The 24,694-nt window shown below is 37.9% G+C and overlaps 1 protein-coding gene across 1 annotated transcript; it reads right to left on the bottom strand.

Annotated features, from left to right (window-relative positions):
- Window positions 1-1,821: 1,821 nt before the first annotated feature.
- On the bottom strand, window positions 1,822-23,784 carry SEL1L3 (sel-1 suppressor of lin-12-like 3 (C. elegans); the record flags this gene model as incomplete). Its single annotated transcript, XM_010023820.1, has 18 exons — window positions 1,822-1,988; window positions 3,293-3,365; window positions 3,460-3,562; window positions 5,768-5,895; window positions 7,185-7,294; window positions 9,135-9,219; window positions 9,320-9,410; window positions 11,527-11,610; window positions 12,249-12,376; window positions 13,979-14,155; window positions 16,329-16,391; window positions 17,492-17,632; window positions 18,434-18,553; window positions 19,657-19,836; window positions 21,381-21,592; window positions 22,004-22,150; window positions 22,881-23,013; window positions 23,614-23,784. Coding segments are annotated over 18 exons (2,313 nt in total), but the record flags the coding sequence as incomplete, so codon positions are not given.
- Window positions 23,785-24,694: the final 910 nt, after the last annotated feature.

The following is a 24,694-nucleotide window of genomic DNA, read 5'->3' as shown; positions in this document are numbered from 1 at the left end:
CTGGGTACCTAACATCATGCTGATGCTGTGACACCTGTCTACTTGCCTGCAAAGGCTACACTTAACTTTCTGCAAAGTATTTGGACTTACCATCTAAACCTGCCTATTTTCATACAAATGCACAGTTGTCCTTTATCAGGTGAAAAAAATATGAAATACCCTTACATTTGTGTTAAGAAATTTTGAATCAAGTTCAGCTGCACAAGGTTTTGCAACTCAACACAGACTCAAAAATGATGGTGACTCATTTGCAGTAGATACCAAAAGCACAGCATATAATCCCTGAAAGCCAACAACAGTTTAGTATGTAAAAGTGAAGCTCCTTTGTAACACTTCCAAATAATCAGTTATACATAAAAAGAACACACCTGAATTTCCACTTTTCTGGAAGTGAAACATACCCTGATATGTGTGTGTGTATATGCATATATTAATCTCTCGTGCTGTTTGGAGACTTTTTCCTTTTAATCCATTCCTTTCTTATTGAAAACTCCTATGTCTTGCTTGAAAACCAACAAAAACTCTTCCAGTTCTGTAAGAATGCTGTATTCCTCAAAAAAAAAAAAGCAAGAGTTGATTGTTCCCATGTGAAGCCAAGAAAACAGACACCTAAATATTGTTCTTGAGAATTTGCATCAGCAAGATGCTATCCCATCTGAGAGGTGCTTTAAAAAAAACCCTCCACATACAAGCTGAATTAGAAAAATATTTTTATTTACAAGAGTAAATAATGTAGTGCAAGAAGAGTGGATTTAACCCTCAATAATGCATAGATTGGTGCAATTTATAGCCTGTGATCTACATTTTGCAGAGGTGCAAGCACACCTGCTTTAAGGGTCAGACCTTTTCCTAGAGCCACTTAAATAAGTTTTAAGTCAGACAGAAGGCATTTGCACTCTGTACTTATTACCCACATATTCCATCTAAAATTTATCAAATAAACTGTCACTTAAATAGGTGTCTTTAAGAGCTACTGCAGAACATGAAATAAATCCTTGCCAATGTCATCTATGGAAGAATCCAAAAATAAATTGTTCACCCACTTTGTGAGGTGTCTCCTGTTCACACTTAAATATTCTTGTATTTATTCATTAGGGAAGTTACTTTGTCTGATTGGTGGCTCTCAGAAGGGCCACAAAGAGTTTGTTTTGTTGACCAGGGTACTGCTGAAACTTGTGAAACTTTGCCCAAGGATCAGTCAGCAGAAATCCTGTGTTATGATCATACTGCAAATCTCCCTGATGTTTTTCTTTCAAAATAAAATGCTTTTGCCATCTAAGAGTTGAGACAGAATATAAAATGCCAAATCCCTAATTGTTATTGCATGTACCACAGTCTTGGCTGGTGTGCCACGGCCCTTTGAAAGTGTTGATGGCTGGGTTTCACTTTTATGTAATTTTCATGCTTCCAACTTGGAAAACTCTTTAACTTCATTAGTAAAATATGCTCAAATGCAGTAAAGTCAATTTCATAAGACATTAGCTATGTGAGTAAAAATTCTTCATCATCAAAACTGCTGGGAGGTTTGTTCATTCTTTGATTAGGCAAAGATTTTGCATGTTTTCTTCAAGTCCTTCAATAAATTACAGTATGATCATGTATTGGGTACAGTGAAATAATCTGTGTTATCTGTTTGGAGTGTTAAATTATAGGGATGGTTTTCCTCTATAGTAGAGAAATCATATCAGCGAATTTCCCTGTAATTTTAGCTGTTGGACTGCATTATTAATGCCACTAATAGTGTTGGCTGCCAGTTTTTAGATTTGCAGTTGTTCATATCCCATCTTGCCAATGGGAAACCAATCCCAAGAAAACTACACTTCAGCTTGTAACAAGAGGATTCTGAGCGTTTGACTCCTGCTGTGCTAAATTATTTAAAAATGAAGATTCATCTTGCTGTATGAGTGTGGTAGCATCCTCATTGTTACTCCCTGAGGAAGAAGGTTCATCTGACGATGGTTCTGCTCTTGCTCCAGGAGAATTACGGGCTTTGGAAAAACATCAAAAGAAATTATTAAAAAAGACCCCACTGCATCTAGGAAGTATATTTATAAATATTTAAATATTATGTGTATACAAAAATCATATATAAGGATAACATTCAAAGGTTAGGAAATACTGAAAGAGTAATAACTAACTGTATACTTTGTATATCTCTAGTATGATTCCCAACTTCCATAAATCATAGCTGGTAAGAAAAGAAAGCAGGGTTTCATAATTAGTCAACATATTATTCACAGCTATATATCTTAGGTGCTATCTAGGAATTACAGAATCCAAGTAATCTTTTTATATTTACTGGTTTTTTGTTTTGGGGGTCATTTTAAGTACTATTCCCTACAGGTGTAGGTTGTCAACGTGGAAAGTAACTTTTTCTGTATTTTATTACAGAAATATGTTAGCAAGTAGTATTTTCTGAATAACATTAAGCTGTCTCCTGGACCTAAGAAAATTTATTTACTGGAAGAAATTATTTTCATAACTGGAAATATTCTTTTCACAACTTCCCCATCAACATCCTGTCTTGCAATCTGAACTGAAACACTTGGTTGAAGCTGGCACTAATTTTTAAATGACAACTCGTTATTTTTGCATGGAATGGTGGAGTTTTTTTTCCCCTTTCCTGAGCAATGTAGTTTTGTCTCTGATATATCCTTCAATATGGTAAAAAAGGAATAATTGAGAGTTTTAATAGACTTAAGTATGGCATTTGGTTTTCTGTCTCTTAATATTCTCTGTCCCCTCAGAAAAGACAGCATACAGCAAAACTTTCTATTTTAGGACAGGAGGAGTCTGCAAGTGCTGATTGAATGTATTTACTGATTCTGTTACTGATCTGAAGAGGCTGAACTGCCTCCTCCTGTTATTCCAATTTACCAGCTCTCTGTACCTCACTTCTTCTCCCACATTGTATTTGAATGGATCCAGTTATACAAAACAGGGAACACAGTCTCACTGCATATTGGAGAGACCATATATGAAATTGGTCATATAATTACTCTAACAATACTGCATGCTGGGAAATAATCTCTTATTTACAGTCACAATCTCCTGCTGTTATGCTTTTATTAAGACTCCTTTATCAAGGGACATTCCCCAGAAAGCAAGAGCTTTAAACCTGTGCCTTGCTTCATCCACCCCTTTTCAATGATCAAAAGATGATTCGAGTGACAAAAGTTGCTTTTCAGAGATACCTCTACCCAACGTAGGACTCCTGCTTTTATTTTTGAAGATTTTACTGAAATAAAAAGATCACTCCTTTTTCTTCAGTTTTACTGTGACAAATACTTACCAGATAAAGACTGAAAATACTGCACTGCAAATGCAACCAGAATTGATAAAAGAAAGGTTCCCATGAAGTAGATCTGTGACAGTAAGATGAAAAACATAATTACAGCAGTGCAAAGCCAAGGTTCTGCTCCAACTGAACTCTGCATGTACCAAAGGAGCAATACATACCAAAGTAGAATGTAAAATATTGTTCCAGAAAACTCTCATGTAAAAATAAAGCAATGCCAATGAGCACGGACTAATTGATTCTTGGTTACTATTATTCCAGCACCTACAAGAAGAAGATTGAAACAACTAATTAGTCCTCTACCATTTTGTGGCACTTGGAATCCTCAGTGGGTTTGCAGCAAACCTCAGCAACCCGGAAAAACAACCAGATATTACCATCACTATCTCACAGTGAAGTGAAAATTCATAGATATACCAGGTGAACCTCATTAAGCACAGAATACCTTATCCTAGTAGCATATTTTTTACTTTCTTATTAGTCAGCAATGGGTCTAAGCATCCAGACTACTCTTGTCAAGCAGTCACAGTGCAAGGCCGTACCCAAGATTCTTGCTTCTAACTTCTACATCCTTCTAACTATTGTAAGTCAACAGCAGCAGGACTTGACTTAGGCAACTAAATTTTGTACATCTAATCCTATGTGGGCTGCTGGTGCCTAAACCCCCTTTAGAGACAATGGAGTGCCACACAGTGCAGTCAGAGCTCAGAGTGCTGTAGCTGGAGCAGCTACAAGATATCTGTTGTGGGGTGAGCTGAGTGAGCAGCTTTCTCAGTCCTATCCATTAAGACTTCACCTACTAAGGGTGTTTAGACAGCTAAATCACAGGCACCTGTTTTTAAGCTGCAATTGAATCTCTTCTACTAAGCTGAGGAGGGAGGGGTGAGGTGTGTGTATATAGACACTAAATTTTTTCATATTAGATTTTATATAGAAAATACATGTCAAATTTATATAAATATATATAATTTGTACATAAAATTGTGTGACTTTTTTTTTTTTTTTTTTTAAATGATATGCCCTTCTGGACAGAAGTGTAAGATGGTGGGAAAACCCTGCAGCACTGTCCACTCTGGAATTACTCTCACTGCAAAGCAGACAGATTCAGCCCAAGTGAAGGCAAAATTCAGGCTCAAGTTTAAAATCCCAGATGGACCAACTGGTCCAGAAGCCCTAATTATCTGATTAGTAATTTCATGTGGAGTGGAGGTAATTTAGGGTACAAGTTCAGGCTAACTGCAGTGAAGAACAATGTCAGTGGGTTGTTGGTGAATTGACAAATGAGGTTTTGACGTTGGTATCTTCTCCACTTTATTTGGGATTACACAACACTCAGTAGCAAAACTGAGAAAATATCACTCACTTTTGGCTCACAGCCTCATCTTTAGCTTCTCCTTCTTTAAATATCTGAAAGGTAGTTCCATGAATCTACCAAGTATTTTGTAAGCTTCCCATTCCCACTTTGCTTTCCAACACATGCTGCTCTACCCAGGTAAATGAGACCCAAGTTCTGCACTGGAACCAGAGGTCTCTAGGTGGTTCATGCATGAACAGTGCTGGCACAGGCAGTTCAGGCAGCAGACTGAGAACCTTCTACCCTATCTAATATTCTGTGCCACACAGAATCACAGAATCATAGAATCACAGAATAGTTAGGGTTGGAAAGGACCTTAAGATCATCTGCTCCAACCCCCCTGCCATGAGCAAGGATACCACACACTAAACTATGTCACCCAAGGCTCTGTCCAGCCTGGCCTTGAACACCTCCAGGGTTGGAGCATTCACAACTTCCTTGCGTAACCCATTCCAGTGCCTCACCACCCTCACTGTGAAGAACTTCTTCCTTATGTCTAACCTAAACTTCCCCTGTTTAAGTTTAAAGCCATTACCCCTTGTCCTACCACTAGAGTCCCTAATGAAGAGTCCCTCCCCAGCATCCTTGTAGGCCCCCTTCAGATACTGGAAGGCTGCTATGAGGTCTCCACGCAGCCTTCTCTTCTCCAGGCTGAACAGCCCCAACTTTCTCAGCCTGTGCTGGAATGTCTTTGCAGAGTAAATATGAAGGACTCTGCTATTATCCCAGATATGTACTTTTACGTTCTGTATTAAATTATGCCCTATTTAGCATTACAAGATTGTTTTGGACTGTATGTAAATTGTCAGTGCTTATCTTAGGAAGTTAAATACATTAATTATACATGTAATATTATATATTAAGGACATTGGAAAACACCTCCTGGATCATTAAATCCAGTCCCTGCTATTTCAGGTAACCACATATAATCAGGTCTCTTTAACAGGCATAAACTGAAATATCTAGGTAATTCAACATTTCAAGCATGTTGACCTTAACTTGCCTTAAATCATACAAGTGAATAAAGCTAATAATTACAAGAGTTGCTGTTCTCCATAGTAAATGCTACTCACATGGAAAATCAGAAGATGCTGATTAAAGGGAAATAGACTCACCTGTAATAAAGTTCCTGAAGAAGTGACATACTACTAGAATGCAATGCCTCATCAATTTCCAAGTGATCCAGAATGTAGGAAGGTATGGAGTTGCCCTCTTCTATGACAAGGGCCAAATTAAAGAAACCCTAACAATAAAAAAGCATACACACTTCTTAACCATTAAATTTTCATACGTATATTTAAGGCCTACTGTAAGCATCAAGTATCTAAATAATTATAACTGTCTTCTATAAATCCATTTAGTTTAATGTGATCTTCACTGAGTAATTATGAAAGCCTTCTCTCCTAACCATAACCCAGGTAAATACTTAAAATACAAAATAACTAGCATTCATTTGTTGTGACACAGTTTTCTTAGAAACCATCTGGAAAAAGATCTGAGCTTTCTTATTTTAATTGTTCTTTAAACACAGCCACCATATCAAACTGTAATCTTTTATCTACTAGGGAAATACAGACTGAAAGTAGAAATGGATTCCTGTTTCACTCCTCTCCACCTAGCTTTACAGATCAACAGCAATCCAAATAGCGAAACTGAGAGCAGAAATTTCCTCCAGATAGATTTAATCTAAGTCCTTAATCTTACAGTTTTGCTTATTTGGATGAGTCTTTGGCACCTCTTTGTCTCTTTAGAACCATGAAGGTGAATACATGAGGTGTATTACAAGATTCCTCATCGCTTTAGTTTTCATACTTTAAAAGTTCAGGCATCTATTTTTATCTTTGGTAGTTTAGCAGTAATGTTTTGTCCCAGCACCCTCAAAACAGAACCCAACTATGTTACATTTAATAAATTCACATACAAGAGAGGGTCTGAGGACATTGCATAGGGACAGCGAGAACAGAATATTGCACCCAGGACACTTCAGGAAGATCTGAGGGCAGGAAATTCAGAGTTGTAACACTGCATGTCTTTAGTAACGTACTACGGTGTATCTTTGAATTATAAAGCATTTTAAGACAAAGCTTTTGTTGGTGGAGTGAACAAAATTCACCCTAGGATTCACACAGTATTCCAAAAGAAACGGGCCAGTCTTCTTGTTTCATCCTAAAACAGCAGAGGATGGGACTGGAATATAACTCAGCAGTCTATTAATTGTTCCTCTCTGCAGTAGCAAAAATACCAAGGTCACAACAGAATCAATTGTGCCAAGGTAAGATAGCACTCAATTTGGCCATTAACTTCTAGCCTACAAACCAACCAAATCCTAGGACTGTCCATCTATGCTAGGTTTACCGTCTGTTATCATGAAACAGCAACTACTGATTCACACAGAATTCTGAAGTAACTATAACTTACTCTAGCAGGTTTCTTCAGTGCAGATGTAGCCAAGCAGAATAAGCAGTCTCAGATAAATCTTCAGACTGTTCTAAGCTCTGATGTGTTATAAACACATTATGACTGCAGACCTACCTGTGAATCTCCTTCTAATGCAGCTTGTGCATACATCCGCATGGAGAGCTCGAGGTCTTTGGACTGGTTCTGGTAACCATAGTAGTAGAAATCACCCATCTTCAAATAAGCTGTCAAAGAAACGAGTAGCAGATCATTGAGAGTATTTGTGGAAATAGAATTAACCAACTATTAATGTGATCGAGAAGGTAATAGTAATTCCACTCTTTAGCTGTCTCTGTGGCTACTTTACATCAGCCTGCCCACTGAAAATACCCTGGATAAAACTTCTCATGGTTTCTCTTGACTGGCTGAATGAATGATACTGTATTCTTACAAAAACTGAGACATAGAGACTTTATACTACATTCCTTCTTCACTTGCTGAATCTGTCTTTGGGCAACCTGTAACCTTATTATTCAGGTTAGCCCCACTAACTTGATGAGACTCAAAAACATGCTGTCTGAGTGTTCTGTCCCTGTCACTATAGTGGCTGAACCTGTCCCCAAAGTTACGGTACTTTGCTAATGATAATTTTGTTAGTTTCAAATCCAACCCAACTCAGGACAACCGTAGCTATAGAATTATCCTGTTCTAGAAGGAAGCAGTGCCCAGGAACTACTTTACAAACACCTTCTTGTGGTATTGCACAGTAACTGAATGCTTCGACAGGGTGGGTATTGACCCAGACAAGAGAAAGCACGACGTTGCACTAATCTATGCTGAGGAGTTTAAAAACTCCCACGACCATGTCTACGTTTATCTGACCTAAGAATTCCTCAAATGGTTTGAATAATTTCTATACCTTGCCTTCTGTGCCTACAGGAGCTACTTGGAAATCCCACATGTTTTTACAGTGGCCTATAGCAGAGTTCTTCCAGGAAGCAAGCTGGTCACTAGCCCAACAACAGAGGCAAAAAGACTACATGGATGGGCTGGCACAAAGGCAGAGTGGAAGGCCAAGAACACTGTAGTGAATCACCAAGAAGAGAGTTCTCCTCCACTGTACCAACTGCATCATTCCAGCCCTGGTGAGCTGCACTGATAAAGTAGGCCTGGAAATCAATCCTCCAGGGTTAGACTCTCCAACCCAGGCCCTGCCCTGGTGATTTGATCCTCCACTACTGCAGGGAGGAGTCAGAGATAAAATTCTCCTATGTTATTCATGTGAGAAAGACATAAAGTAATAAAATTCTTCCCCTGTTGAACCCAGCAAATCTTCTCTCCTTTACTTGAATCAGTCTGACGCTCAGAAGCTTCTCTAATGTTGTACCATTGAATCTGCCAAAGGGTCAACCAAAGTGCACCTTGCCAAGGCATCTACAAACTCCTCACAAGAGCTAACAGGGTTTGCCAGCTCCTGTGGCTTCAGGCTGCACCAATGTGATATTCAGTTTCTGCACTGCTGTGTACTTAAATTAGTAGCCTGAATTATTTTTACACACTACTTTTCACGTGCTTTTTACAAAACAGAGAATCCTGTGCCAATGCTGATAAACTCTGTACCTTAGCAGAAAAACTCGTAATAAATTAGATAAGGGATACTTTAGCCTTCATCAGTTTCTCATGACTCAATTATGATATGGAAGTATATTTGCTTTTGGATTTTGGCTTTGATAAACTAAACAACATGAGCTTGTAAAGTATACTCCTTTTCATTTTTTTTTCTTAAACCTTGAGTCAACTGCTCAGGCTCGTAAATATCCAACCCCTTCTCAGGGCTTAGCTTTTTATTATGTCATTTTATTCATATTTTATCAATTTAATGCCATAAAAAGGAAGTTCTTAGAAAAACTGTGCTGAAATTCAACACTTAGAATACTTTTTTCCCCAATATTCCTATCAAAACACTAAAAAGGAAATGTATGATAAGCAGAGATTAGTCGTCCCTTAACTTGCTCGCTCACATAGAAGATGCAACAAACAAACAAAAGGTAAAATTAAAATTCAGAAAGAATTCCTTATACATACCAAATGATGGTGCATTGACTTGAGAAACAGAGAAATTATAATATCTCCAAACACAATCAGTTGCTAGGTATTTCCTTGCTAGGTCCTGGAAAGAAAATAATTGATCCATTCATATCACAGATAAGAGATTAGGATCACATTATCAGTAACAAGTGTTCCTTTTAGTTGTGAATACATTTACTTACTGGTCTTTCTTCACAGATGTGTGCTAAATTGGACTGTGACACTTCAATCCCAGTTTCAGCTGCTAAAATGTAATGCAACAAAGCTTCATGCCTAACATTAGACAAAAAAAATTAGTGAAAAACGTAACAAAAATAACATGTGTTTTACTTAAAGTTAAAAAAACCACACGCAATAAATCGATAGAATCACCTAAGAGCAAAATTCTGGTACAAGGTTTCAAAAAGCAAGAGGCTGGGAAGCCCATGCAACAGCTACACCTACAGGCAATGCTTGGTGTAACAAACCATGCTGGATCTCAAGGATTTGCAGGTTTCTCTCTTGCATTGACGCTAGATTGGCTCCAGTGGGCATTGATGATAAAGTTGATTTGACATTAAGGCCAATTACCTATTTAAATATTTCAGATAAAATATTCTTAAAGGACTCTTACCTCCTCCACTTAAAAAACCACATAATTCACTTAGTTGTGTGTGTATATATCTGCCAATCACTCAACCGAGTACTTTGGTATTCTTTACCCTTTTATGTCTGTGACTGTAAAGCAAGTAATAAAAGCTCATTTTGCATTTGCAGTATAGCAATTCATTATTGTGGTGCAGTGGTACAGCACTGCTTGTGTGTGCTCCAGAGTAGAGAACCTCTTTCATGTTCTCTGTCCCTCATCTACTCAGTATTATGAATAAATATTCGAAATTAAGAGGAAGTCTTTAAAATTACAAGAAGAAAAAAAACACTTGGTGAACTTTTTTCCTACTAACACTTCCTATTAAAGGGTCATGCTTTGAGTGATTCTCTCCACAAACAGGTAGCAAGTATGGTTAAAACCACATTTGACTTCAAGAGTAGGTGCTTAAGCAAAGAAACTTCAAATGAAATTGCAAAAGCAGTTACCTTTACAGAATCAGCAGGTGTAAACTCCTGCTCCCCAGCTGCTTCTTCAAGATTACAAATTATTCCTTGTACTTGCCCTGTACCCTGGCACCACAGAATAAATTCAGGATATCTAAGCTGGGAAGTTAGTTCTTCTGATCCTTAAGTCTCAAATGGCAATTTAGAAAAAAACTCTACATTTAAGGACTTTAAATCAGCCATTGAGGATCAAACCACCATGTCTAACAGGTGTGTAGAACACGTGGCCTGCTGACACCAGCAACCAAGGAACATACATACTGTTTGGTCTGCTTGGCACTGCAACAATTTACATCTATGCAAGATACATGAAGAAATACTCAGGACCAAAGTTTTCAACATGAACATACTCCTCAAACCAGAGATGACTGGGACCAGTATCTGTAAGTAAGTACTCATACGCTCCTCATCACTGGCATCTCAAGTGAGACTCCAGCAGATTTTTCCTCCTAGCTGTTGGGATCAGACGTTCTGGGTTCTTAATGCTCTGCAACGTGCACAGGACTTTGACGGGGCTGTATGCAGAGTACACAGGCATGTATATCAGAACATGCTACAAAAGTATTAACCAAGAGTTGTTCAGTGCTGAAAAGTGAGGTGAAGTCTCAGTTACTACAGAACAGTGCACTGACAGTTTCTTGTAGACCTTGTAAGCCTGAAGCACTAATTAAGAACTAGCAGGGGAAGGCTGCAGGACTATACAAGCTGTTGTCTTAATCATGTATGACAGTCTGATGCCTGTGTATACAGTATCTGATGCTCATGCCTACAGGTCACTGCAGAAATGGAGCATTAACCTGGAGGCTACTTTGAAACCTGTTGGTTCGCTCACTGGATATTGGAGCCTCCTATTATACTTTACAGAAAAGACAGTATTACCCATATATGAAAAAAGAACAAACACAAACCAGCATCCTGAGTTTTCATGACATGGTATTAGACAGAAGAGAGAAAGCAAAATATGGTTTTTGGAACAGAGGGAATATTAAAAGCAAAAGGCATTCCTCTGGCTAATCCAGTGCACATTACATGCTACAATACTACGGGATGAAAATCACAAGCAGCGGATACACTATTTCCCTCTACAAACTCCCTCTTTTTCACTTGATTTTGTCAGAACTGTTGAATTATGCTTTGGGTCACTCCTCTTTCCTTTTATGTTAATGAGTGTTTTGCTACTGATTTCAGTGGTGCTGCTGTTTGTGGGTTTTTTGAAATAATGGCCCAATGTTAATTATTTTATCATGCTATAAAGTGAAAATAGAAAATGAACTTGAAGAGAATAGAACAAACATACCATGAAAGTTCCAGATAAGCATTGAGAGCTTTTCTGATGACATGACCTAAGTAGCCATTCTTCTCTGCAATGTGTTTTGCCCAGCTGTAGAAAAGAACAAACAATGAAAAATAAACAGCTGTGCTCCAGTAATGTTATTGCAACTCACACTGACTCAATGAACACAAAAGGATATGGGATCACCTTTTGACTTCTTCCATAAGACAGACTATGGGATTTCACAATAATTGCTCCATCAATCTTGCAACTGTTGACTGAATGAGAACATTTTGTTCATTCATCTCCATGAGGATATCAGAGACCTATGCTTTTTTGACTTGGCATTATTACTTTTTTTTTTTTTTTTTAAGAAAACAAACCTAAGTTAGTAAGCGCTATAACTAATTATCTGCCTTTTTCTTGATGGAAAATGCCAGTTCTACCACATCATGAGCCTGGTATTCCTTGAAACTCAAGTAAACCTGGCTTTGTTAGATGATAGATAGAACCTCTCAGAGTTGTTCTGGAAAAAGATAGTGCTAGAACTACTCAGCACCTGTCAAAAGCTACTGGTGATTTAAATAATACACATATTCATATGGATCAAACTTTACTGCCAAAGAACCTTTCGTTGAGGAGGTAATCAGCATGGAGCACAAGCTATTTAGACTTAAAAATCACCAATAACCAAAATAATCCCACCAGAAATATATTCTCCTTTAACAAATGGTTTCATTCCTTACATTACAGCTTTTTCTGGATCTCTAGGAAAGTCTTCCATATTTCCCGTGATGTAATACAGAGAGCATCGTAAAGTCCCTTCTATATGTCCTCCTTGGGCAGCTTTATAGAAATAGCGTGCAGCAACTGTCTGTGAAGAAACAAGGCACAATTAGCAACTCTGCATTATTAATGTTTATTGAGTTTCATTTCTGGGGACTTATTTCATTAAATGAATTGCAAGAGGCAATTGGCTAATGAAGGCAAGCCAGTTTAACTACTTTTAACGTACTTAGATGAAATGAATTCCTTTTTTCTAACTTTTTAACAGTTGAGGCTCAAGAAAGGTTTTTAAAAACATAAGTTCTGGTAATATATGGAATATCAAATAAAAAGTGCCTAAATGCATAAGTAACACCTGGTAGCATACAAGTCTTGTGTGCACTGACAAAAGTAAAATTAGTTATTCACTAGTAGGGAGGTTAAAAAGGGATCCTGGAGAGCAGACTTCATGCCTAAGTGAAGGCTGGGGAACAGCAGCAATGCTCAGTATGTCCAGCAGTGCCCAAGCACACTGCTCAAGCCTCTGAAACTGGCTCATAGAAGATAATACAAGCTGAGTAGGCAGGGCCAGAGCTGCAGAAGCGGGCGGGCTGTGTGACTCTCCATGTTTCACCCTCAGAAACAGTAATCTGTAATACAAACCAGAGCAGCATACAGCCTTAAATAATTTATTTCAGGAAATTTTTAACCATCGATGTACGTTTTTTGTGAGTGAGTGTGGACTTCAGAGTATCCACCACAGCCATAACAATGTACTTCTCCTTGCTCATGGCTTCAGTGAATAAAGAAACCAGGGCGCTTTAGGTGTACTCTTACAATCAGCCACTCTGAAATGGGTATTTTTGTCCCTAGGGAAGGAAAATGTGCTTGCCAAATGCACACGCTGGCAAGCACTGCTGCTGTTGGCAGGCAGCAGAAATGCTCAGTCTGGAGTGTATCCAGATCTCAGAACTCACAGGCCATACTGGAAACTTATTTTAGCTCCAAGCACAAGGTCTCTTTGCATCTATTACAGCCTACCTTATTATGTTTGTGCTGTTGGTTGTAAACTACCTAGTTAGTTAAAGAAATATAACCTAAGTAGACCTTTCCTATTAGAGGAAAATTAATTTTGCACATGAGTGAGAAAATTTAATAAATGCGCTGTGTCACAGAACAACAAGCAAAAATACTGCAGTCTCCCAGGACAGTATTAATAGTTACATCTGCAAGTCTGGCTTGAAGGACTTTCTCTGCAGTTCTGAGGTTCACAGAAGAAATACAAATGTAGCATAGTTGTTCACAAATTCAGGGACAAGGTTCTGCTGCTTTCATCTATTGTGGAAAGCAACTTTTCCCTATACACTTTCCAATCTAAAGCTGAGAGAACCCGAAAGGATCACACAATGTGAGAGCATGCACCATCCTGGTGCTGTCACTGGAAGGAGGAAAGCAGAGGCAGTCCCTGGAGTTAAACCTGCACCTGCTTTGTTTCTAAATTAAGGAACACAAACACAGATGTAAGTGTGACCAAGATATTTGTGTAATGTCTCTCCCTAAGTAATATGACTGAATTCCCCAGTAACACCCTTGTTTGTGATAAAAGGTATCAAAATCCAACTCAGAGTGAACACAGCAGTCTCAAGAACAAAGCAAAAAAATCTAAACTGGGTCCTAATGTAAGAAATGGTACTATTAGATATTTACTCACCTGATTTCTACCAGGTACTCCAGGGTAAATCCCATCTAAATAAAGGACTCCAAGGTTGTATGATGCATCTGGATTTCCCAATTCTTCAGCAACTAACCAGTGTTCAGCTGCTTTTCTGTAGTCTCTTTTAAAATTGTGGTAATACCATCCCAATCCATTCACTGCCTGGGGCAAGCCCTTAGGGAAGGAGAAGAGAGGTCTCAGGTCACACATTTGATTCTGCTTTCGGTCACTTTGCAATTCCTACCTGCTGCTCATCTTTGGGTGCTCCCGTGACCTTGCCTAGATTCTAGATGCCTGGCACAAGGATCCAGCCAAAATTATACTCATCTGGGACTAAGGGATATAAAGGTTAGCTGTCTTTTCTTTCACATTATTCTTCCTTGTGTCCTCATAGTGAGCACAAGGATTAAGACTCCAGTGTGGTCTCATTCTACAGAGTCTTAGGTGTGTTTGCATTCAGATTTGTACTTGTGGACAAGAAAAAAAATGAATTTTTCGCCCGTTTTCTCTACAAACCCAAACCAGGACATCTATTCTTGTGAACTCACAGAACCTGGCTGACAGGATTAGCAATCAAAAACCCCTTCTTTTAAACCAGAATATTTCCATAAGAATGACTAGGAACCAATGAACAGAGAACTTTGTGATGCTGTTTTCAAAACATATTTGACCAATATCATCCAGGTCTGCTTAAGGTAGTGTTACACGCTATCACTAAGTTGCATCTTTGCACCAATAGCTATGGACCAAGAAAGTCCTCCTCGGACAGATTTTATTTTGGTTGCAATGAGTCACCGTCTCCTTGCACAAACTGGTGGGTCATATGGTGGCTGTTAAGTCTGCCAGCAGTTCAAATTACTCTCTACCAATACACCCAAACATGCTATTTACTCCTATTTTATAATCTATGTTTAATAACAGCCAAGAATCAGAAGAGTGACATAAGGTAAAAACTACATAAAAAAATCTCAGTGCACAAATGCAAGTTATTTGCTTGTTACTGCTGGCTTCTACACTACAGTCTCCTTCTGTAATCTCTATAGAAAGAACTGTATACTACTGGCACTTTACAAAGGCCCTCTGGAAATATATTCCTTTCAGATTTAAACCATGTTACTAACTTATCCATTAAAATGCAAAAGCAGTTAAACTTTTCGATAATTATGATGCTATTTTTGCATAGAACATTTGCACCAGAGCATAAAACCCTAAGTAACAGTGTTCAAGGACAGCAAGGAAATTACTGTCTCTAGGATGCTTCCTGGAATCTGTTCCTCAGATCCTGAGACAAGGGAATTTTGATCACACTGTGAAAGCCAATCAATTTACTCATGCCTTTCCTAAACAGGCAGTAGAACAGGTAGTCCCTCCTGTTTCAAAGGAATGAGAGAACAGGCACAATTCTTTTCTGATGGTGGTCAGCAATGAAGCCCTATCATCATTGTCAGTTAATTTCACTAGTTCTGGTTCTAAGAGCTAGGAAGGTCTAGATGCTCTTATATTTTTATTCTAAGGACCAGATCATGGCCTGGGTAATCTGACTGTACTAGATCATTAAATGAATTGAGGCTCCTCTCCTCTGTGGTGGCCCTGCTATGGAAAAAACGGCCAGCTTTGAGACGTCCAAGTCTGCTATCTGAAGTAGGGAAGAGCTGGCCAGGGAGAGCACATACAGTCTTTTTCCAGTCACCAGCATTCCTGGAGGGGTTCTAATTCTAAGCAGAGAGAACTAGCCATAAACCACCACAGCTCCAGAGTGGTGGGACAGGAAACCACCGTTCTTCTGCATTCAGCTCTTGTGCTGCCGGAATGCATCATCACTCAGTGCAGACTGTGCAAGTACAATCCAGACCTCAGCCTTCAGTCCTTTTCATCCACTTTACAACTTAAAGACACTGTTGTTATAGCAAAGCCTGCTGGCATGGATATTCAAAGACAGCAGTTATCTCTACCTGACTCTGGAGAGATCACCATGTCAAAATTTCAAGTCCTGGTAGGCACCCCTGTGAAAAACATACCTAGTATGGTCTGGAAGAAAATACTTGGGAACATGAGGCAAAACCATACTTCTGGATCAACTATTCACTCTGTAAGTCACTTAAATATCATGTTCAAAAAGATGTAAGTAGCGAGAATTCTTTTTCTTCCATGGAAGTCTTGGCTGATTTTGAGTGGTTTAGTCTCCTAATTTGGGGAAATAAGGCTTTCACCATTCACAGTGAAGACACTGTGAGAAACAACCATGTTTACACAGAATTATGGCAACAGGCATTTTATATAAATCAGAGTTCATTATTAGTAGCATCTGGTGTAGGACTTTTACAATAAAATATTGATTACATTTTACCTTGGCCGCTGCCTTCTTCATTAATTCCAAAGCAAGTTTTGTATTCTTTTTCACACCTTGGCCCTAGGAAATGAGTATGTGGAACAATTTACAAATACAGAAAATTTAAAAATACAGAAAATTTACAAATACAGAATACGAGCTAGTGAAAATTCACATATACACATTGAAAACGCATTTTAAAGTTGATACTGTTATTTACTAGGTATTATTCAGAATCTCAATGATTCAGTCTAGGAAAAAATATTTCACCAGTTGATCCAAGTGATTTTTATGGGTAAATAATATCACAGCTCTTTTCATTTTCAGCAGCTAAGAAAGAATGATTAGCATTCCAAGGTGCATAGATTGTTCACAATTTGGCAATGAGTAAGAGCTCTCATCTTTCCTGAAAAAGGATGTCAGGGTGCCTCGAGAGGAAATACACAGATGTCATGCTGATGATTACCCATAGAAATTAATTCCAGACATGGGTCAAACAGACTATGAGAGGTCAGAATAAACACAAGCAAAACTTAAGCAAGCATTTGGTAGAGAACAGCCCTCTACAGCCAAAAGAATGAGACAAAGACCTAATGGTTCTTCACTATTATCTCTAACCTCCAGTACTGTTGAACATGTTATGGGTGATGCTGCTTAGCTAATTCAACTTACGTGGTTCAGGTGGAGTTATGCCTGAGTTTAGCCTCTGCTGTCTACTGCTTCTAGCGGGGAAAAACTAACTGCACGCAGAGACTATTTAATTCCCACTCAAAAAACTTAAAAAACCCAAGTGTCGCAGTCTCAGAATGGTCTACTAAAGGCCATTCTGAGAAAGGATCAAACTTTCACCTACATCGCTACTCCAAGGTCTATGCCCACTACCAGGTTATAATTTTGAGGTGACAAGCCATTAGGAAAAATTAGGATCCACAATTTAGGTGGTATTTTGATCCTGAATCTGGGTAGGAACAAAGTGATTAAACTGCTTCTAACTTACTCTTTTTAAAAATGCTGTGCATATAAGACAAAAATCAATACTAGTTTCATAACTATTGATTGATTTTCAGAGCAAATCTAAAAGCATTAGTATACCCTCTCACAGTGAGTCACTGCAGATAACTTACAAACATCCATCTCACAGGAATGACTTTTTTAAAGCGGAACTATGAAACATGACTTACCTTAAATAACACAATGGCATAATCATATATTAACACTGGATCTTCTGTTTCTATTGCACCCTTTGCATACCATTCTATTGCAGCTTCAGGATTCTTTGCCACTCCTTGTTGGCCCCAAAACAGCATCTGAGCCAATCGTTGCTAGAAGAAAACAACATAAACTCTTATGTTATAAATGCTAGTATGGAACTGTAGGAGCAGACTTGTAAAATCCATTTAAGCCTGCAAATGTGTGAAAAAACTAGTTAGAAATCCTCAACAGTTTGAAAACAATTGATTATCATGAATATTCAGAGGGCTTCCCAGTGGTGAAATGTACTGATATTAAATCTACAGCAAGGCTATTTTTTACAGCTGTCAGTACCATGGAAGTCTGGCTTGATTTAAGCACAGAGGTTAAGTGATATAGGCAGATTTGATGTATGCAATGGCTCAGTATTACGACATATTGCTGCTGGTCTCAGATAAGCAGCAATAACTGCACCATGTCAAATACAAAGCCAGGGAAAACGATCACAGAAGGAGGTTGCTAAGTCTTGACAACAATTCCCTTTTGCCTTGCATCATTGGTAGTGAGGAACTTGAACAGGTTGCCCAAAGAAGTGGTGAATGCTCCATCCCTGGCAGTGTTCAAGGCCAGGTTGGACAAAGCCTTGGGTGACGTTGTCTAGGGTGAGGTGTCCCTGCCCATGGCAGGGGGGTTGGAACTGGATGATCTTAAGGTCCCTTCCAACCCTAACCATTGTTACAGCTTTTTGCACAGTCACTGGATATTATTAGACAGAAACATGGGAAATAGTTTAAGCTCATGAAAAGAAGCAGTTCTGGGTGGAAGAAGAAAACGTCTGTCCACTTCACTGTCCTCCACAACTTTCCTACATAGTCTATATACATACCTGATGTGTGTATAAAACCAAGAAAGTGAAATGTATTACTTTGTACCTGTGCAGCTGCGTTTCCTCTTGTTGCTTCATGTTTTAACCACATAAAGACATCACCGTTTTCTTTTGTTTGAGCTTTTAGCAGTTCATCATCCATCAGCCTTATAGTTTCAACAAATGCCTGAAGAGCAGGTGAACAGAAAAAAAAATGATTACACAATGAATTCATACATCGGCCACTAAAAGGAAAATGTTTCCCATTTCCTGTTTATCCTGAAAATTTTAAGATCAGTTCTGGAGTTTAAAATTCCCACCACCCCTCTACTGGCCAGTGCATTAAGATCCATCCTTACATGCAGCGTAAAATCACTTACTGCTTCGTTACAGCACAAATCTTGAAAGTCTGGAAAGATATGCCAAGGCATCAATAACTGAGCATCCTTTCCCCACACCTTTGTAGTTTTAAACGAACTTATGGCAAATAAATGCTTTTAAGCCTTTTAAAGCTTTTTGGTTTCTATAGAAATCTCTCTTCAAAGATAAAAAGAGGCTGGCAGAAAGCTTGATGAAGACCTGCCCTACAGCTCTCATATCTAGGTGCTGTATGCTGATTTTAGTTCTTTAGTAAGCAAAATTTCTCTATTTTTTGTACAATAATCATTCTTTCTGATAAGCCAGGATCCTAATACTGGCCTACCTACAGTACTCTTTACAGATAAATTTGTGTTGCCTCCTGTTTAGCAGCTCATTCTAAAATCGTTTTACTGTAACTTTATCTCATCAGATAGCTACTTAACAGTCAAAACTTTCAATTTGATTATAGAAAAGTGTAAGTATGGAGAGGACAATTCATCTTTTCTATGAACTTTACGATGTTTGGCTACTGAAACAGCAGATCAGTTTCTTAGTAAACACATCCAATTATATTAATAATTAAAAATCTGAGTGAGGTATTAGAATCCAAGAACGAGACTTAGACTTTACTGAAAGACAGGCATGTGAACAATTCTGAGTCTCTGAGCCGAACTTTGATTTGTTTTTCCCCTTACCAAGAAACAGAGTAATGGTACCTACTTAAAATTTGCAAGATTTTGTAACACTCATAGAATCATAGAACAGTTTGGATTGGAAGGGACCTTTAAGGATCACTTAGTCCAACACTCCTGCCATGGGCAGGGACATCAATCAGACGAGCTAGTATTTGTAAATCAATTTGTAATTAATATTAATATATGAAATCAATTGCACAGAAAATGAGTTCAGACACACTTTTAACTCTTTTACCTGTTCCCCTTTTATAGTGTGTTGATCCAATGATGTCTTTATTGCAATATTACTGTAATAAGCATATGACAGCTCCAAATCAAGTGGATAGTTATAAATGCCTTGGTAATGCTTATAGCCAAGATTCATCACAGCAAGTCTCTCATTCCCCTGAGCACCAACCAAACTATACAGCAATCCCTGGCAAAAATCAATAGACACAAAGAAGAGTAAATTCAGTGCACATCTCACAAGCTTAGCACTTTGGTGGAGATTTATAGTGAACTATATAGCTGATAGACTAGCTATACCATGTAAACACAGTTACAGAATCAAGCACAGTCCTAAAGTAGTTAAAACATCTTCTATACATAAAGATTTGAAAGAAAAACTAGACTCTCTAAACACTTTTCAAGTATTGCACTTACTCTGCCACCACTAGGTCTGCAGCAACTTTTAAACCCACCTTATGACAGTGTTAATTATACTCTGACACTTTCTATACTCAGCAGTGCCTTAACTAGTCTCACTGATGTCAACCAGAGTTTTCACACTGAATTCAGTGGAAACATCTGGAAGTTAATGAACAACACTTGAAAATCTTGCCCTAAGGATCTGACAGAACTAGAAGGATGTGACTTGTGGCTGACAAGGTTTCAGCAGAAAGCTCCCTTAAGATACCTGTTAATTAGTGCCAGACATAGTCTAGGTACCTGCACATTTGCCAAAATAATTTTCAGCGCTACTGTTATTTTTCACCTGCACAGTAATAAAAACAGTGGTGTCCCATCTGTGCTGGATATTAAATTATTTCCTACAATATCTGAAGCAGATCCAATAATGGAATTACTTAGCCTCCAAAATTAGCACTAGATATACTCCATAATTAAGGTATATAAAAGGCTCCTGTCTAAGGTTTCTTGTGTTTCAGAAAATACAGTGAGCTTGGTCTCAGATCGGCCTCTCAGGGTTTTTTCTGATTTAGTATCCTGTAACCACATTAGGCAGATCTATTCTTTATGAGCATTTTATATGATACCATTACATCACAATTAAATATCTGTTGGCAGTTTCAGTGCAGCCCTCTTCCAGTGATATATAAACACCTCCCCTTTATTTGACCTTGCAATGGAATCACATGGAAACATTCCAGTTATTTGCAACCTGCCTAAAAGGTCAGGAGTTCACAAGCTCTGCAGTTGGTAAGCTGAAGCATGACCAGTTTTTTTCCAAAAGAAAAGGGTTTACTTTGGTCACCTTTCATCATTTGACCATAATACACTCAGTGCCACTGTTTTGCACATTGTAAAATGAGACTGCTTTCCTGACTGTACTATGCAACCTTTCCACTTTAAGAGATTTGCCTGACATGAGACTTTTTTCATACTCATCAATAGATGTGGCTGACTCAAGGGTTACTACCTCATCCTACCTCCTCAGTGACTGGGAAAAGTGACTGTGTTCCATGCTGTTCACTTTACCACCATTTTTAGGTCTTACTAAAACATTGATTTCCTTGTTCTGCATGAGCAGGATAAAGATTCCCACCATCAGGACATCGTAAGACTTCACTGCCCTTGGGCTATTTAGGAGTAGTGGTATTGGGGAACCCCTTCAACTGCAGCCTGGATCTGGAGGCCATTACACAGCTTTTAATTCAATTGATCATGAATTCATCCCATATCTAAATTGCCTTTAAAGGTAATTAATTTCACAGACATAACCAAACATATTAAATATACTACCTTTGTATGATCCACCGGCACACCAAGCCCTGTTTCAAATATAACTGCAAGGAAATAGGAAGCCTTATGGTATCCACAACAACTGGACTCCACCAAGAGAGGGACAGAGGAGCCCACATTGCTGAGTCCATCAGTGCTGGACAGACCCTTTGAAACCTTCTCAAATATCATCCGACCAACTTCTAGAACTGCACCACTTCCATCTTCTAACACTAAAAACAAAACATAGGACACAGTTATTGCAAGCGTTATCAAGTACTGGCTTCCCCTCCTTAATTTCTTGGGACTGAGGCAAATTCTGTTATTTCTTATGCTGAATGGTATTCTCAATGCATACAAACAAAATTCCTAGAGATGCAAGGTACTATTGAATAGGAAGGGAGAATAAAAGTCTAAAAGACCATCTGAAAGCGACTAACCACTAAAAACATAAGGGTATCTCTATTTCCTTCTATATAATAAGCCATACTTCATTTGCAGCACAACATACAAGCCACATGACACTCCATTACTCAGCTGATATGACAAAAACTGTATAAAACATGAAATGAAGTTGGAGCATACTAACTTACATGACACAGATCGTGGAGTCTTTTAAAAACAGTAAAATAAAATATGATTACCATCTGGAGCGCTGAAATCTGTCTCTTTTAACAGTTTGAACAAAGTGTGGTACTTTTCCCTGAGCTCTTTTCCCCACATGAAGGCATCACATTTGGATTTTTCACCATATTTATGAATCAGCTTCAAATAATAGTTTTCATAGTAACCTAGAGAAAACAACATATTTAAGACATGAAAGCTGACTTGGCTGATCTTTAAAACAAGCTTCTGGTAGAAAAAAAAAAGATGTTTCTAGGGTAAACTAAAAATTTATGGACAAGATAATATATTGCTGAAAACTCATACAGCTAGCACAGGCCACTTACAAATATGTATTTCTTCTACTCTCTTCCATGCTCTAGTCGCAATATATGCAATCAAATTGTAATTGGAAATACAAGCTAGTTTTCAGCACACATTTAAGCTATGTTATTCTTCTTTCACTAAAGTGGTTGCTTTGGTATAAACCTGTCAATTACTCCACATCAGGCAACTGTGGCAGAGACATTTTAGCAAAACCCAGCCATCTTGGGGAAAGGGCTTGAAATACATGTGCCTTTAAGGTCACGTGGAAATGAAACTGAAGAGGGGCAATTGAACAGCTTACATGAAAGCTTGAAAGTGTTTCTTTGTCCCTTTATGCACCTGTCTTGTTAGAGAAGAAATATCAAGAACACAATTTAAGTTTCTATTCCATGGCATAAAAGTATCTGCAGGAACAAAATCGCAGCTTTAGCTACTAGTAACAGGCCTAAACTCTTCAAATTGCCTTTTTTCTTGTTATGGTTGAATTTAAGTTTACTTTTGATGATCGTTGTCCAGATTCTGGTAAAAGGAAAGAAAACAGGTCTCCAGAGATGACAATTTAAAATTCATATGTCATATATCAAGACTTACAATTTCTTTGTAATTTTTCACCCTGCTTTACAGTATGTCTGTACTCATAAACTATTTCTTGAATGTCCATACATCTCTCGTAGTAAAGTTCAATTTGTTCCATTGTTTCTTTGTCATGAAGAGGGTTAGAAATCTATAAAAAGGCAAATGATGAAAAAATAGCATCTATAGTATCTGTTGTTGTCTATGCTTTGCTAGAAAGAAGTGTTACAGGCAAAAACCAAAAGGAAACAGATTGTTTACTCCAATCAGCTTACCTAGCACATCATATTAATGTGCCAGGCAACCTGATGCTGACCACAATAGACTATGACTTTAAACATTGAGCATAATCCAAGAAATCATGGATGAACTTCCAAAATTTATTAAGCTTATGTGACCTTCACCAATTTCAACAAAACCATAATTTTATCAAGCGTGTTCAGTATTGTATCACTAAAAACTCTGGGAAACAAAACAATACTGCTAAGAAGTCCTTATTTAAATATAGATTTATGAACATTGTTTTACAACCTTCACAAAGTCTTACCTTTTAGCATTTCAAGTGGTAACTAACATTCTGAGATTTCAACAGAAAATAATCACATTTTAGTTATATTTTCCAAAGTACTGTTATGATTCATAGCAAGTTTATCACTTTGTAAGAGCTTCAGTTAAGAAAAAAATAAAATAAAAAGCACAGCCATAGCTGGCTGCTAACATTTAAACACTTCCAAATACTGCTTTCATTTACCTGCTCTGTTTCAAACACATTGAGACGATAGTATTTCACAGGTCCAAAGAATGCTTCAATACCATTTACATATCCACTACCTCCAAGAACAAAGTATCCAGCAGTGTCATCATAATAGAATTCTTCCCTAAAACTTGAGAACATTGAAGAGAAGTTGGCAATCAAGAAGTACTATGAAAGATAAAAAGAAATAAGTATCTCAAAATTTCCGTAACAGCCAGCCTTAAGCTCATTGCCAGTATCTCTTTCATTTCTCATCAATTTACTCTCAAAATCTACTCTGCAATTTAGTGTGATAAGTTGCAGAGTAAATTTAGCAAATCCCTTGTCTACAAACATATTAAATGAGCAAGGTGTTTTATTTTTCTGACCTGTGGGTATCTTCTGGTGTTTTATGCATCATTATACAACCTCAGAATTTCAAGACCACCTCTCCCTTGCACTTTTCTAAAATTGGTATATGAAAATGTAAGTTATCTGTCTCCTAGAGTTACTATCTACAAACCTACAATTTATGGTTTGTAGCAGAGAAGGAACAACACTGAAGGTTTGTAGCAGAGAAGGAACAACACTGAAGTCTGCCATGCAATTTACTGTAACAGACTTTCTATATTAAGAGTTTTTTAATTATTATTTGCACAAAATCCAGCAAATTTTAAATTACAGTGAAATAGAATGATTAAAGATCCATTTTAAAAAATATTCAGTTGCTTAGAATAAAGGACAGAGCAAGAATATTTTTGGTAGAAATTCTGCTCTCTGCCTAAGTAAATTAGGTAATAATTTCACCAGTGAAATCTGAGCTCTCTCACAGAAACAGTAAAACTTCCCTTGACTTCAGTAAGGCCAAGACTTCATTTGAAGACAGATCCTAATGCTACTGACCTTTCAATCAGACTTTAATGAGGGGTACCAGACCCTAGAGTACTAGGTCACGCAGCATGTTAACTCAACTAGCTCATGGCATTAACAAAATTATTTAGCTCATGCTCAATGTAAGCACAGAAAAATGCAAACTATTTTTGAACGCACAGAGTGGAAAAAAACCCACAGACATTATATATAATGAAATTTTATATTT

This window comes from Nestor notabilis, unplaced genomic scaffold (assembly GCF_000696875.1).
Source record: "Nestor notabilis isolate BGI_N333 unplaced genomic scaffold, ASM69687v1 scaffold2760, whole genome shotgun sequence".
Lineage (NCBI taxonomy): Eukaryota > Metazoa > Chordata > Aves > Psittaciformes > Psittacidae > Nestor > Nestor notabilis.
Note: the sequence above shows the minus strand (reverse complement) of the source record. Positions and strands in the feature narration are given on the sequence as shown.